This window comes from Gigantopelta aegis, chromosome 3 (genome assembly GCF_016097555.1).
Source record: "Gigantopelta aegis isolate Gae_Host chromosome 3, Gae_host_genome, whole genome shotgun sequence".
Lineage (NCBI taxonomy): Eukaryota > Metazoa > Mollusca > Gastropoda > Neomphalida > Peltospiridae > Gigantopelta > Gigantopelta aegis.
The window spans coordinates 53,867,669-53,885,634 of record NC_054701.1 but is presented as its reverse complement, the minus strand read 5'-3'; the positions used below and the strand labels follow the sequence as shown (position 1 = coordinate 53,885,634).

General features: G+C 37.0%; 1 protein-coding gene across 1 annotated transcript in view; it reads left to right on the top strand.

Moving 5' to 3' along the window:
- The window catches only part of LOC121368242, a 101,574-nt gene that overhangs the window by 48,248 nt on the left and 35,360 nt on the right, over nucleotides 1-17,966 (top strand). The window contains exons 15-17 of the mRNA XM_041492883.1: nucleotides 4,244-4,337; nucleotides 7,978-8,133; nucleotides 16,915-17,236. Of these exons, the coding sequence (XP_041348817.1) occupies nucleotides 4,244-4,337; nucleotides 7,978-8,133; nucleotides 16,915-17,236 (572 nt within the window). The remainder of the gene's footprint in view (nucleotides 1-4,243; nucleotides 4,338-7,977; nucleotides 8,134-16,914; nucleotides 17,237-17,966) is intronic.

Below are 17,966 nucleotides of genomic sequence, written 5' to 3'. Positions count from 1 at the left end.
ACAGCAGTGGCGTGACGTGACTAATGGTAGGTTTAGCGCTGAAACAAACACAGTGACGTAACAAAACATTGTCTTGTGATTAAAATTTGACCAATCAAGATTATAAGAAGCAATATCTCAGCAGGAGATATTGCAGGAGATATAGCAAATTATAGTGCCAGCAATATCTCCTACAAAAGCCTTTAATGGATGATAAACATGTATGAGGAGTATAAGTATAGAATATTTTTTTAAATGTAGGCCCTATACAGTTACAGATCAAATAAAACTAACAGCCTGGAAAGCTAATGACGTCATTAGAAAGTGACGTCATTATCAGTTGGAAAAGGCCAAGTTCACGGTTCAAGGGTCTACAGTTAGATTGTAGCCAGGTATTGTCTCGGTAGAAAGATTATAAGAAAATATTTTATTTGGGTAATCAAATACTAGAAAACATGAATGAATACAAATATTTAGGTATCTGGTTTGAAAAAAAGAGTAACAAATTTAATTTATGCAAGAAACATTTAACACAACAGGCAAAAAAGGCCATAAAAAAGTCAAATGAACTTTTGTCAATAGAATATAGACTTCGTTGTTAAGCATGACAGATGTGCCTTGGGGGCCATTCAAATATTACGTAACGCTTAGGGGGGGGGGGGGGGTGTAAGTCCAAGCATTATGTGGCGTTACAAGGGGTGGGGGGTGTATTGAACAGCGTTACGTAACACAATTTTGTTTTCTCTTAAACGTGTCAATATATAATGTAGGTTTTTATAGGTAAATGTAAACCCAAAACAATTAAAAATCAAGCTGAAATGCTTTATTACACCAGACATTTTAATATTGTATTTATATGTTTTCCCAAATGGCGCAAGGGAAAATCCGTGGGTTTTTTTTCCATCGTATAGTAATACGTCACTTTAATGACGTCATCGTAGTACACATGGGTATAAATAAACATTGCCATGTTGCTTTGTCTGTGTGTTGGAGGGGGGGGGGGGGGGGGTGTATCCGAGAGCGTTACGTAATATTTTGGATGTGTATGGTCTAGCGTTACGGGACGTTACAAGGGGGTTGGTGGGTGTCTAATTTTGACAAAAATAGCGTTATGTAATATTTGAACGGCCTCTTGCCAGAGGGCGCGCAGCGCCCGAGATGTGTAGCGCAGTCAGGGAGGCATGCTCCCCCGGGGAAATTTTAAAATTGGATGGCTTTAAACTTCTTTTCTTGGTATCTCAATCGCAAAATTACCCATTTTTAAATAATAATTTTAAAACTATTTTAACCATTATTTTGCATAGTATTATAACCTAAGAATGTTTTTGTTGTGTCTTGGCATCTTGATAGCAAAATTACCCATTTTCAGACAGTAATCATTTCCTCTTTTGGAGTTTTATAACCCAAAATATATTATTTAGAAGAGTTCAAACCAGTTACTCTTACATCTCAATCACTAATTTGTGAATTTTAGCGTTGACCGCCGTCGAAATGACCAGGGGCGGGAGAACGGGTGAGGGGGACCCGAGAAAAATCCATAGAATCAACTTTGCTTCGTATATAAGTATGACTATCATATATTTTATTGTAATTTGACTTTGATAACTTTTTATACGCCCATCTATGAGTAGTATTATGGTCCGTCCGTCCGTCTATTAACATAGTAATAGTACGCGACACATTGCCATCCCAAGTTGTTCCTACATGCGAGGTTTGATGATCCTGTATGCATCCGTATGCAAGATATGGTCCGGACAATGATTTACTGTTATATGCAGTAGACCGTAAAAGGTAGGTCACAGTGGGCTAGTAATAGCATGCGACACACCACCATCCCACATTGTTCTCACATGTGAGGTTTGATGGTCCTGTATTCATCTGTATGCAAGATATGATCCAGACAAGGATTTACTGTTATCTGCAGCAGACTGTGAAAAATAGGTTACAGTGACCTTGTAATAGTATGCGACACATCATCGTCCCAAGTTCCTACATGTGAGGTTTAATGGTCCTGTATGCATCTGTATGCAAGATATGGTCCAGACAAGGATTTACTGTTATGTGCAGTAGACCGTGAAAAATAGGGCACAGTGACCTAATAATAGTATGCCACACACCACAATCCCAAGTTGTACCTACATGTGAGGTTTGATCGTCCTGTATGCAACTGTATGCAAGATATGGTCCGGACAAGGATTTACTGTTATGTGTAGTAGACCGTGAAAAGTAGATCACAGTGACCTAGTAATAGTATACGACAGATCGCCATCCCATGTTGTTCCTACTTTTGAGGTTTAATGGTCCTGTATGCATCTGTATGCAAGATATGGTCCAGACAAGGATTTACCGTTATGTACAACGTGAAAAGTAGGTCACAGTCATCTAGTGATGGTATGCGACACGCCAGCATCCCAAATTGTTCCTACATGTGAGGTTTAATGGTCCTGTATGCATCTGTATGCCAAATATAGTCTAGACAAGAAAAAGTTAAGAGAGGGACGTACGGACGGACAACGCCATACCATAATACGACCCATAGATGGGCATATAAAAAGTGATCTAAGTCAAATTACAATGGAATATATGATAGTCATACTTATATACGAAGCAACGTTGATTCTATGGCTTTCTCTCGGATCCCCCTCACCCGTTCTACCGTCCCTGGTCATTTCGACATCGATCAACGCTAAAATTCACGATTTAGTGATTGAGATCTAAGAGTAACGGGTTTGAACTCTTCTAAATAATAATGTTTGAGTTATAAAACCACAAAAGAGGAAATGATCACTGTCTGAAAATTGGTAATTTTGCTATCAAGATGCCAAGAAAAAAACAAACACATTCTTGGGTTATAATACTATGCAAAATAATGCTTAAAATAGTTTTAAAATTATTGTTTAAAAATGGGTAAATTTTACGATTCAGATGCCAAGAAAAGGCGTTTAAAGCCATCCAGTTTTAACATTTCCTCGGGGGGAGCATGGATCAATTCTTAATTCTGTGAATTTTTTGCAATGGGATGGATGAACAGTTTGTTTTGGACCAACCACCATCCCAAGTGGTTCCTACAAGTGGACATAACCATATTGAGTTTTTAGATTTGCGGGTGTTATTGTCTATTTTATCCCGCAAATGTCATTATGGTTATGTCCATTGTAAACTGAATCGTTTTTCTACGGAACTAACTGTAGACCCTTGAATCGTCATCTTCGCCTGTTCCAATTGCTAATGACGTCATTAGCTTTCCGGGTGTTATTGTCTATTTATCCTGGGAAAAGAATATAATTAACCAATCACAATACAGAACACACTCGCAGTCAGTTTACAATTTCTAAGAACGTCATTAGCTTTCCGGGTGTTATTTTCATTTGATCCCGGAAAAAGAACGTAATTAACCAATCACAATATAGAACACATTCGCCATCAGTTTACAGTTATACCTCAACTACATATCTAATCTAATGATTTTTTTTCCCCCTTCTCATTGTTTTAAATGGATGTTAAAAGTTAGGTGATAGCTCTTTTGACTTAAGTTAAGTCACAGCACCAATCACAGTTTTATGCAGGTTCATGTTATGGTTAATATGCAGATATCATTTATCAATCTCCACTTTCCAATTCTTAACATTTCCATTATGGTTGAGGTGGTGGATGGGACGGCCTAGGGAAATGAATTAAAATGGGGCAGACCTTCCCGTCTACTCTCCTCCGACATAAATACCAGATTAACCAGACATATTTTATTGTCAATATTCTACTTTTTACGTAATCATTTGTAGAAACCCTTTTTAACCCTTTGTATAAACACTTTTTAACTTCCTTGTAAATAAAGTTTATTTAACCATTAATTAGTATTTTTATCTAATCATTTGTATAAACGTTTTTAATTTTAATTTTTCGTTGTGAGCACAGTTTCTGGCCCTGGTCAGAAATCGTGCTCGCAACGAGCGTGCTTGAAAAATTAAATTGATATAAGCACGTTAATTCCCGACATCTGACCTGACAGTCATTTGTGGGCATATATACATACATACATACATACAATCTAATGAACATTTCTTCAGTATTTCCAAGGCCGTGTTATAACAGACAACAGTTCTGAAAAAACCACAAAAAACCACCAAAAAACCCAACAACAACAAAACAACAACAACAACAAAATGTGTTCCAGTTGAGATTAAATGCTAAAATCGCGTCTTGGTAATATTTAAGAAATCATGCCTTTATCTACTTTATATTAACAGAATGTGTATTTATTTTCCAGAAATACCACTTCAGGTAAAACAGAAATTGCTTCCCTGAGTTTAGGTTATGTGTGCAATATTCGACTCGCACCTAATGATGCTGATGCTAATTTGGTAAGTTAATATAATTAACCCGTTAATGTATTGTTCACTTGGAGAACTAGTTAAACAAATTTGGTTTGCAAGTAGAACCACTAAAACTAAAATGATGCGTAATTTTAGGGATGTGTCAATACATCGAACTATCGATATACTGGGATAGTATGTACCGATGTAACGTGGTGTCGTGGTTAAGCCATCGGATATAAGACTGGTAGGTACTGCGTTCGGAGTCCGGTACCGGCTCCCACCCAGAGCGAGTTTTAACGACTCAATTGGTAGGTGCCCAGGACAGCGTGCTTGAACCGTAATTGGATATGAGCACGAACATAAGTTGAAATGAATGAAGATATGTGCCTCGATAGTTAATTCAGCTATCGATAAATCATAACTATCACAATTGTTTTCTCGACTATATGATTTCGATAGTTTGCATCGTGAAATATGGTCTACGACCAACACAGTCTGTGACGGTACTCCTCATGACGGTACTCCTCATGGTACTCCTCATGTCGGTACTCCTCATGACGGTACTCCTCATGTCGGTTCGCCCCCAGTTATATTCATTAGTTAGATCCCAACTATTTGCTACAGCAGTTTTATTTTAAATGTCCAATATTAAATAATAAAAATATTAATTTAAGTGAGATTATTATTGTCAGTGTATGTGCAATGGAAGAGGAGTTGAGGTGGAGAATTAGGATTATTGCTTGCTTGGGAGATTATGCAAGACAATGAAGTTATTAAATTCTAAAATCAAATAAGCCCCCAAATATATTAATTCCGAAAATCGGATTTATTAGAAAGTGAAAGAAAACACTTAAACAAAAACAAAAGAGCACAAACTATTGAGATCGTTATTTATTAAAGAAGATGAGTCTAAAGATTTGCAGTCCATCAACTAAATTACTAGGGTGATATATCCATCATATTATAACATACATAAAGCCGCTTTCACATGCATAACGCGTCCGGTGTGCGGCAGCAGTGAAATTGTGCGGCACTTTATGTTGCCACACCTGAAAGGCCTTTCACAGCATGTGGCAGATTTCGTGGGCTTTTCATATATCTACGTTTTCCGCACATATAAACATTATCTAAAAACGTTTATGCCATGAGGCAGCATTCACTGCATAATCGATTTTGAAAAACGTGCAGTGTAATATATTTCTTGAATGCGATAGGATAGAAATAAACAAAATTGTTAATTAAAAATTGGAATTAAAATTTAATAGCGATAAAGCGTTTGCAAGCGGTTTAGATAAATATTATTATATGTGAAATTTCATCTTCTCTGTTTCCGATATTTTTTAAAAGTAAAAACAGAAGGTTTTTAAAAATACTTATAAATTACGGTATTTACTTACAAAGGATGCAGTGTCAGGTATGCCCTATTTCTGAACTCTTGCACCTATAATTAATGATGCAAATCAATCTCCGTTGCAAATAACATTAAACAGTTCTAATGAAATTGATATGGTGTATTTAATGTTGCATGATTAAAATGCATAGTTTAAATGAAATATGTATTGAAAAATATATAATTAAATTACGAAGTTTAGAGTTTCGGCCCCTTTCTTGCTTATCATTACAGACGCCCATTCTTAGATAATAAAAACATTCTAAATCACCGGTGAACAGTTGGCTACCCGCTGAACTTGCAAGAAAAGCGATTATTATATATTATGTTTGATATCATGAAATATCATTAATGCGTTGTATAAAATTAGAAGTGGTTTAAAAAAGAAATAGTCATAAGGTGCAGAAAATAACGTGGTTTTGGGGGAGTTTTTTTGTTTTTTGTTTTTTGTAAAAATTGATTACTTGGGAAACATGACGGGTACACCATTTGGATTATTTTGATAAATATTTTTAAAAAATCTCGCTTCACCTGTGTCAGGTTAAAGGAACATCACATATCTTAAAAAGTAACGTTTATTTATTTTTTAAATTTTTGATTGCCTTGCTATGTTACGTGACATTATATCTCAGGCAGAGTAACTTTATTAACGTGCCTATGTCCAGTAAAGGATCTGACACGTCCATCTCACGTCCATTCTGTGGCAAGGCCAGTGCCTGGCCGTGGGACACTTTCTTTCCAATAACTAATGGTATGTTCCCAGTGCTAAGCTACACACATTTGTATTGGAGGACGTAGGAAAACGCTTTTAAAAATTCTATTCATATTATGAAGGGATTTAAAAATTCACAGTACCATCACTACTGCAATACCATCACGATTTAGTATTTTAACTATCACAATACTCAAACTGAACGCAATAGGTACCCACTTACTTTCAAACATATTCGGTAAAAATTACATGTACATTGCAGGTTGAATTAGTGAACATAAATGTATATTAACAATTGTGTCGAAGATATGTGGCCCAGTGTTCTCGTTTCTGGGGAATGAATGCATTTTCAATGACATCTCGATACGAAAAAACACCTGGACTGTTAGACATTTATACACAAGCAGAATTAAAAAAGAAAATCAGTTGTCACATGCATTGCGCTGAACACTCATAGGTGCAACTATAAACAAAGTTTTATTGATCTAGGACTTATAATTTTTTTACCTAAAAATAGACCTAAATACGAAACTTTAATGTTGAACAATTAAAATGTTTAAGTAATTGCACTGTGATGAACGTCCGTAGGTGGAACTTTTAACCAAAATTGCATTGATGTAGGACTTATAATTTATTAGAAAAGGATCAAATCGCTAAATTTACGTTAAGCAAAAATAAATATATTTTAATTAAAAATGTTTAATTAATTAATTTTTAATCATTTGCACGTGCGTAGTCATGAACATCCATAGGAACTACCGTAAAACAAGTTTCGTCAATTTACTTTTGTCAAGTTTGTGAGAAATAGAACTAAAAGTAAAACGTAAACGTTAAACTAAATGCAAAAGTATTTTAATTAAAATGTTTCTTTAATTAATTTTTAATTCTTTTCACGTACTGTGATTAATATCCATAAATATAACTATAAACCAAGTTTCATCGACCTATGTTTTATAGTTTGATAAAATTATCTAAATACGAAATTGTTAACGTAAGTTGGTGCTGTCACCATTTTATATCGTAATGGCGAGACAAACATTTATAAAAGTAATTATGAATAAAACAGTGTAAATAACTGTGAAAGAATCACATTCATGAAAGAAACTCTGGTGCATATCAACACAATATAGCAAAAATAAAATTTCATACAGATAAAGACAAACATTATAGTCAGATCATCGGAACTGTGTATGAGGCTATGGTAAACATAAAACAACAACACGGCTCCATGTATCAGTACAATGTTTGACAGAACATTTAAAACTATAAACATATATAGATTTGAAAACATCATACATGTTTATAGAACTTAAGTTAAAATGTTTAAGAGACACTTATAAATGTATGCATGTATAAATCCCTTTCGGTGAAAACACACGAGCATGTCGCTTGCCCTGCACATGTATGGGCTCGTTTTGAAAGTGATCATATCAACAGGTTCGTCTACAGTAGTAGATGATACAATTCACTTCTCATTTAAAAATGTAATAACAAAAAGTACAAAAGTAAATGGGTAGACAAATGGATTAATTTCTGATGTTGTGAAGGATTATTAATGTAATTTTTTTTTTTAAACTTTGCAGATTCGCATCCAGGCTATTGTAAAACTAATGAAGGACGATAGTCTGAGTGAAGGTCAGACCCTGACGTTGAGCGCATCAGTTAACACCAACGACCAACTGATTTTCATTGCACAGCTTGATCTTCAGGTTACCAAAACCTTTACAGAAATCCGACAGGTAATATTGCTCGAAGTGTTGCTTAGAGTAGGCTCCAGTTGTTAGTCTCCTACCAGTCCACCTGGAGGGGACTATAGTAGGCTCCAGTTGTTAGTCTCCTACCGGTCCACCTGGAGGGGACTATAGTAGGCTCCATTTGTTAGTCTCCTACCGGTCCACCTGGAGCGGACTATAGTAGACTCCAGTTGTTAGTCTCCTACCGGTCCACCTGGAGGGGACTATAGTAGGCTCCAGTTGTTAGTCTCCTACCGGTCCACCTGGAGGGGACTATAGTAGGCTCCAGTTGTTAGTCTCCTACCGGTCCACCTGGAGCGGACTATAATAGGTTTTGTTTCCATCTGTCTTTCTGTCCTACATATAGTTTTTCCGACTTTCTTTTTTGCAATGCCTCAAGATTTTGAGCTGACATTTTGTGTATAACTTTATCATATAGGATTACAGATAAAGTTTGACTTTCATGTTACTTAGCTCATGTTTGACATAGTGAACTAAGAGATATAAAAAAATGTTGGGCTCGGTAGGGGACATGTCTTGCTTTATTAACAGTACTGTCAGAATGCTTCATATGATTGGGGTGTTGGTAAAACGCGGACCGTTTAATGTAGCTGAGGAAATAAGATTTCTACACGTTTTGTCATTTGAAAGGCTTAATATATTAATATAATAGTTTTAACAGGATTCCAACATGAGCAAGGTTACTGTTTCCTCACACCCATTTTTGTTTTTTTGTTTGGGATTATCGTAGAAATGACTGATTAAAAACAAACCGATTTTAATATGCTACTTTGGGGTACTTTTACGCATTAACGGATCAGTGTCCCCCTCCACTGTCGTGCCCCTTTTTAAAAACAAAATTGTAATTTTTTTTTTTTAATTCACTATCTACAAAATAATTATAGTAAAGGAATATTCGCGAGTCGCAACATCTCAGATAATCATATTAAAACTACATTCCTTGGAATATTTTTATTATTTAAGCGTATAGAACAGAAAATCCAATTACGTTTGGTGCATATATGACGCTGCACTCCGCATTGGTTTCACTACGCTGGCTTATCCAGGTCAAAAACAAAGCCATGGTTTTGAAAGTGGAACACTTTTGACGGGCTCGTACCGATCTCGGTTTTCATTGGCTCATCAAAAGTATAGAATTCCCCAACAAGAGATCACGTGAGATTTCGCAATTTTTGAACAAACTGAACTGTCTTGATTGAGGGGTCGTCTCATATCTCCAAAACATATTTATATCCATAGAGGTATGGTACAACGCGTTTCCAGGGGTCGGTGAGTGGGGGATTTGCCTTGAAATTTTGACAGTGGCCAGCTGTTGGCATACGCTTTACATGTAAGGGGGTGTTACTAATTACGTAACGCTCTAGGGGTAGAGGAAGAGGGTACTGTATTCGATTTACATAACATTTTTCAAGACTATATGTTATTTTTATTCATTACTTAGACCTAAAAAGGTGTTTTTTTGGAAATGCGCGGTCAGTCTAGGATCGATCCCCATCGGCGGGTATACAAAAAGACCATGGTATGTGATATCCTGTCTGTGGGATGGTACATATAAACAATCCCTTGCTAAAAAAAAATGTAGCGGGTTTCCAAGGCGCGTGTGCAAGGATTTCAGCGGGGTTAGGGTTATAGACAGTGTTAAGCGAAGTTTATATGGGGCCATGCTCCCCAAAACAATACATTTAAATTTTTTTTAAGCTTGGGCAAGTAAGGGTTTCAACCTCCAATACCCTCCCCCTGCACATGCACCCAATTCCTCTCTAAGATTATATGTCAAAATTACCAAATGTTAGACATCCAACAACAGAAGGATAGGATATGTTTTATTTAACGACGCACTCAGCACATTTTATTTACGGTTGTATGGGGTCGGATGATTATTAAATCAATATGCTTTATCTTTGATGTCGTTAAACAACCCCCCCCCCCCCCCCCAACTTTACCCTTTCCAAACGAAATAATATTTATTTGAATTTGTCGATTTTAACATGTAAAATTAAGAAGTGAAAACGTTCATTGTCTACTTTAGTATATTTTATTTTAAAAATATATACATGATTAATGTGTTACTAGTATACAAACTAAAGTTTGAAAGTTCTACTAACACTTTATAAAAGATCAATTCTGAAATAGGAAGGTACGACTGTCGATAATACGTTGTCAAGATCAAACTGGTTTTAACTAAAGACTAGTACTGTATCCTCAACCGAACGTTCTTCGTACAGCGCAAGATTTCTCTTTTAATTTTTTGAGACGAACATTACAATTTGAAATCGGCAAACGCACGTGTTAACTGAAACTGACAACAGGCTGTCGTTTGTGCTTTGCCGAGCTATGGCGGCACAGGCGACGAATCAAGCGTATACGTTTGACGATATCCGTTCATAGCGAACACACACGACTTTTTTAAAAGTGCATTTGAGCTTGTATTTCACATTTGTACATGATGTTATAATATGGTAACCAGAGAATGTAACTTTAAAAGATGGTGTAATCAAAGGCAATAATAATGTCGTTAGCCGTATTTTGGCGTTTGTTGATTTTTGGTAATTGCAGAGAACAGTTACTCGTTCGGCATACTGTTATTACTGTATTAACTTTAGTTGCAATTTTGGTTAAACATTTAAGTGGCACATAATCGTATTTTTCAAATAGTAGGTAGCATATCCAAAAAATAACACTAGAACGGTCTGACACACGGTAGGCTCATACCTATGAATGGGGTGGATACTTTGGTTGCACACCCATTTTAGACTTAGCAACATTATTTTTTAGTGGGGAACATGTAATATTTTGGTCAGCTTGAAATTGCTGTGAAATATTGCCTTATTACAGGCCTCACGCCAGCGGGCAAAGTGAGCCAAAACGTCCCTTTGATCAACTTGACTTCTTCCTGACATTATCTTTAAAGCGACATCGGTGTTGCCTTGTAAAAACAGTGACCACTTGCATTGTTCACAGGCGCAATCATATCTATATGATATAGATAATACAATTGTACTTTTGAATACTGAACGTGGCATTTTTAAACGTTGCACACCCTCCCTAAAAAAATCCTGTATCCGCCCCTGCAGTACACTTTTCTTCTCATTTTTTATAATAAATTTGGAGACCACATATTAAACAAACGCGCAACCCCAGGCTCGTCACCATGACAATTTCTACGGATCTAAAATTAGTGTTTATAGATGGATGTGTAAGGCAACTGAGATCTGGGGTTTGTTTGTGTGTGTGTGTGTGTGTGTGTGTGTGTGTGTGAATTAATGTTTTTCAGTAAAATTCATGTTAAAAGCTTTATTGTTGGGGGGGGGGGGGGGGCAAGCCTGATTTTGCATTACTTAATGATTTCACCCACGTGCATCATATATATATATATATATATACTTAACCAAAACGTTTAGCAAGTTTTTGTAAATGACTGTTGCATCCAAATAAATTAAAATAAAGTGATAAAACTTGGTAATATGTTAGTTGCATATGCCCTGTCGCTTTGGGTAATGAAAAGAACACCATTTATCATATCGCACGCCGCTATGTGTACTGCACGTGCAAACGCGGTGCGCTCGTTCTGTCGCAGAAGCGCGTGCAATACGGATGTATTGAAATCACATTTTGATGCACTGAACCAACATTATCCAAAAACAAAAGGAAGAATTTATCCTGTTAGAACGGGTCGCCGTCCAGGCTTAACAGAAAATCAACGTCATGAAGCAATGGGACGGCTTAACGCCGGCCAACGCGTACACGACGTCGCTCAGTACTTTCGTGTTCATGACAGTACCATATCACGACTCCGACAACGCGTACACCAAACTGGGCAAGTGCGAGATCGACCACGTTCTGGTAGACCACGATTAACTACTCCAAGGGAAGATAGGTATTTAGTGACGTCATCTCGACGTCACAGGTTCGAAAGTGCTCCTCGTTTAGCCCGTACTTTGCAGCAAAACACAGGCACTAGAATTCATGCTCAAACTGTCCGTAACCGTCTCCATGCTGCTGGATTACAAGCACTTCGCCCTGTTGTTGCTGTTCCCCTGACAGCGCGTCACATTCAGGAACGTCTGAGATGGGCCAGAATACACCAACACTGGCGACGCAGACAATGGGATCAGACATTATTCACAGATGAATCCAGGTTTTGTGTTCAGTTTGCGGATGGCAGGCGTCGTGTATGGAGGCGACGGGGAGAACGATATGATGCAGACAACGTCATTCAGCATGACCGATATGGCGGTGGCAGCGTCATGGTCTGGGCAGGCATTCATGGTGGAGGTAAAACAGATCTCGTTTTCATTCACGGAAACATGACTGCTCAACGTTACTGCGACGGGATCACTACACCAGTGGTAATTCCATTCCTGTAGCAGCATCCTGGCTTTCTGTTTCAACATGACAACGCTAGACCACATACCGCTAGGCTAACCACTAATCTTCTTGAGCGGAACCACATCCAAGTGTTGAACTTGGCCACCAAAGTCCCCTGACTTGTCCCCAATTGAGTATTCATGGGACCTACTGGGCCGTAGGGTACGCGAAAACCATCTTCATATCCTTAATGTCCATGACCTACAAATTGCTCTGAACCGGGAATGGAACGCAATTACTGTTCCTGAGATTAATGGTATCATTAGAAGCATGAGACGACGATGTACTGCTGTCATCAATGCCGCTGGTGCACACACACATTATTGAGCCTCTCTCAACATTTTGGTAGATGTACCCCTCCGTTTCATCAGTTGACATTAAAGTGACGACGTTGACACCGTAACAATGTGTTACTGCTGGCTACATTCAGAAATGATGTATCAATGAAATAATGTGTACAAATAAATTCAACATTCAGTCAGGTTGTCTGTATTTCATATCTTGTACGTAATTGCTAAACTTATTTGGCACAGTATATATATATATATATATATATATATATATATATATATATATATATATATATATATATGTTGTTACTTCTTGTTTCTTGGTTTGCATTTAACTTCGTATTAGTATGATAAAATTCACACAAAATGTTCCAAAACTAAATTTGCTCTGAAAACTTGTCTCTGGGCATTTTTACAAGGGAGCATGTGCCCGGCACCCCTACATATCTTCTCGTTTTGGGAGGTTGTCTCGTGTCTTCAGGAAACTCTATGTGGCCACTTTTATAATTGAGTGATCCTACTCTTTTACGTGTTTCCAAAGAGATTAAAACGAGAAGGAACTGAACGAATAGGTAGATACGAGACTGGGTGTAAGGAAACGGTAATACTTTTCATCAGATGCTATCAGAACACACGTACACACCAACACCCCCATTTTCAGTATACCCCATCTGTCCTTGACACATGTACACACCAACAAACACCTATTTTCAGTATACCCTCATCTATCCTTGCATCCATCATAGACACGCGTACACACCAACAAAAAACCATTTTCAGTAGACCCCCCATTTGTCCTTGCATCCATCATAGACACACGTACACCAACAAAAAACCATTTTCAGTACACCTCCATCTGTCCTTGCATCCATCATAGACACACGTACACACCAACAAAGACCCATTTTCAGTACACCTCCATCTGTCCTTGCATCCATCATAGACACGCATACACACCAACAAACACCCATTTTCAGTACACCCCCATCTGTCCTTGCATCCATCATAGACACGCGTACACACCAACAAAGACCCATTTTCAGTACACCTCCAGCTGTCCTTGCATCCATCATAGCCACTCGTACACACCAACAAAAACCCATTTTCAGTACACCTCCAGCTGTCCTTGCATTCATCATAGACACACGTACACACCAACATACACCCATTTGCAGTACACCTCCATCTGTCCTTGCATCCATCATAGATACGCGTACACACCAACAAAGACCCATTTTCAGTACACCTCCAGCTGTCCTTGCATCCATCATAGACACTCGTACACACCAACAAAGACCCATTTTCAGTACACCTCCATCTGTCCTTGTATCCATCATAGACACACGTACACACCAACAAACACCCATTTTCTGAATTCAGTATACCTCTATCTGTCCTTGCATCCAGTTGTATTCATCCGTCCAAAACCGTGCAAGATAAATGTCGTACTCGTATTAATCTAGTGGTTTAGTAATGCCTTTTGCAATTAGGGAGTTTTAATTTTAGATGTGTTTTGCCTGTTACCATGGAAACGAGTAGCCAGAATAGCCAAATTCAGTATTTCATTCGCGGTTTCCGGAGTCCAAAAAGTCCAAAACTGTTCAAGATAAATCCCAAAGCGTTTTTCATGTTGCCCAGCCACCCTGAGCTCCTAACAATATATAGTTATTTGTTTCTCAGCCACTAAGAATATTTTCTGTTATTAATTTATTAAAATAAAGGCTATTTGAAATAAATATGGACTTACTTGTTATTTATCTCCAATATTCTCTCTTGTGGTGCCAGTCAAACCAGCAATTTTTGTCCGGCTGTCCAGTGCACATAAACTCCCCTTTTCGCCCCCTCTGACAACCACCCTGTCATTAAAGTCGACGACAGTCACTTTTCGGACCCTTGGTTTGGCTTCGTACACAATAAATAAAACATATCCAACGGTATTTTTTGACATGATATATTTGACAAAAGGTACTTTTTATTTCTTTCATCTTTTAAAACTTAAAAATTAATATTTTGTCCAGAATTATGAAAAATAAAAAAATACCGACCTGTAAACAACGTCTGCTTGTTATAGAAGTTTGAAAGGGGTCAAGGTTAGTAGACCAGTTTCTGTTTTAATGTGGCGAAGCATTATAATACATTGTAATACATAAACTGGGTACATGACGTTTCCGTTTTAAGAATGCTGGAAAAATTCCAATGCAAAATTGCTATTTGAAAATTTTTTGCTTGAACATTACTAAAAAAAGAAAGAAATGTTTTATTTAACGACGCACTCAACCATACAGATAATAAGAGAGGAAACCCGCTGTCGCCACTTCATGGGCTACTCTTTTCGATTAGCAGCAAGGGATCTTTTATATGCACCATTCCACAGACAGGGTAGTACATACCACGGCCTTTGATATACCAGTCGTGGTGCACTAGCTGGAACGAGAAATAGTGCAATGGGGCCACCTACGGGGATCGATCTCACACCGATCGCGCATCGAGTGAGCCCTGTACCATTGAGCTACGTCCTGCCTCTGAACATTACTAATGCACTTAAATGTGTTTGAAGAAAATCTTGTGATTAAAAAATCGTACCTTTTACGAAATATGGATTTCAAGTGAAATTATGGTAAGATATGCTATATTTATTGTGTACGAAGAAAAAACAAGGGTGCAAAAAGTGACTGCACATTGTTATCAATTTCAGTGTTATCAATATCAATATCACTTTGTAAATCAATTTCGGATTCAAAATCACTTTCATTACCGTACGTTGTTTCATCTATTTCTTCGTCGTCTGAACTCAGTATCTCAGCTAAAACTTGTTGAACAGAGAAAGATTTTTTAGCCATTATTTTGCCGATTTTATAGCCTGGCGTCATATGTTTTCGATACGATAAGCAAAAAATTAAAATATAATAAAAACAATACTTCGTACATACAATAATACTTTATCTTTCTCAAGTCACATTAGTTTATTGTGAAAAACAGTGATGATTTCCCATGAACGCTAAGTTTTCCGCAAAAAACCCCACAACCTATCTGCTAAGTAGCACATGTGTTTCCGCTATATTTTCACAAACATCATATGTTTTCGATAGTTTCATTGGCTGTCTATTTTTGTCCTTGATACGGTAGTGTAGGGTCTATACTCCGTGCAATAATTTACATAAAAATCTTCTTTTGAAAATAAAATCATAAAATATTTGTAACTCGTAAAAAATATTGATTAATTTTCAGACCAATAGACAGTGTTCACTGAAAACATATTTACATTAGGTTTTCGTCATAGGTTAATGTCTAATCATCTTGTTATACGTATCAACGGCACCAAAATTCAGATTGTCACCTTAAGTACTCTGACAGCGATACAGAACTATATATTCTCAAAAAATCTAATTCCACCAAACCACCTTTATTTGTAGTAAATGTAAATGCACATGTAAACATGCCCCCACCAGAATTACCGAAAAGAACTTTGCTGTGAATGACATAAGAGGTAACCCAACCAGCCTTCCATAAATTTTATTGTTTAGTGTAATGATCACGTGGCAGGTCAGATGTCGGTGTTGCAGACGATAACTTCGCAGGGATTTGTGATAACTGAATTTCGCTATGTGAGGCATTTCATTAGTACCCAAATTTTGCATTACGAAAAACCACGTCCATATTTATGTTAAAATGCCAGTACAATTCTTCGGATATATGAAGGTTTCAACACAACACAGATAAAAATCCTAGTATGTGTATTAGTTTTAATCGAAACTAAGCTTTGACAAATTGACCCTTAGTCTTTCATAGAAAATTCAAGAGGTTGAAAGTCACCAGCAGTCCATAATTATAAAACAAATGTGAAAGAATATTTGAATATTTGTTGATAATATATTTTTTTTTTGTATCTACTGATTGCTAATAGCTGAATAAAACAAAACGTACTTATAAGTTGTGTTTAGTGTCAAACATTGTCATTTAAACTGTGTGCAAATATTAAAAACTGTCATCATAATTAATGAGAAATGAAGTATTATTTAGTAGTTCCCAACTTTATTATATGGCTAAGCCCATTACTAATGGTACTGCTTTAAAATGAGTATGACGTTTTTGTGTTTTATCTTCTAAGGATAACATGACCCTCATTAATAATACTGGAATCAAGCTAAACATCTCTGATGATCCCATCCACATGAAGATATCCGAGAGGCGAGTCTTCCCAGTGTTGCTGTACATTCCGACAAATTCTACATTAGACGTCAAGTTTGATGTGGATCTTCCAGTCAATGACTCTGCGGTAATCACTTTCCTCGGTTTGCGAGTTCAGGGAAGCGGAAAAAATTTGGTCGGCTATGGAAAGTATAATGATGTGGAAATAACTCAGAAATCAACACAAAACACGACACAGATAAACAAAGTGTATTGCAGCCTAGGCATTGTTACAAACACAGGTATGTATTACATTTCACTGTTAAATCAAATGTATAAAGGTAGTGGCAGGCTATAAGCTGGACCCCAGAATTTCTTAGCAGTGGATTTAGTCAGGATATATATAGCCGAATTCAGTTTTTACTTAGTCAAACACAATGTTAACAAAATTAAATATATCTTTTAAACTTGATCTTTCTGACATCTCTGATCGACCAGGAGGCGTTCATGGATACTCTTGTAATGAATCAAAGGCCGATGTGTTCCCAATAAACTCAAAGTACGTACACATTTTAATATCCTGGAAAGAAAGACCCCCCCCCCCCCCCCCATAAAAAAAGAAAAGAAGATTGGCTCAAATTCCCAAGCTAGTTCAAATGAACTAAATTATAGTACTACTACTACTAACTCTACTACTACCACTACTACTACTACCACTATTACTACTACTACTACTACTACTACTACTACTACTACCACCACTAACAATATTACTACTACTGCTACTACTACTATTAGTATTAGTACTACTACTATTACTACTACTACAACTACGACTACCACCACCACCACCATTGCTACTGTCACTACTGCCGCTACAAGTACTTTCTGATAATAGTACTGGCAATAGAAATACTATGTACTTTCAAGTACTAAGTAATGTAACGGGTTTACTTCTATATATAAAGTAATTAGAATTCCACTGAAAACACCAATTCTATGACATAATTATACATTATATGAAATACGTGT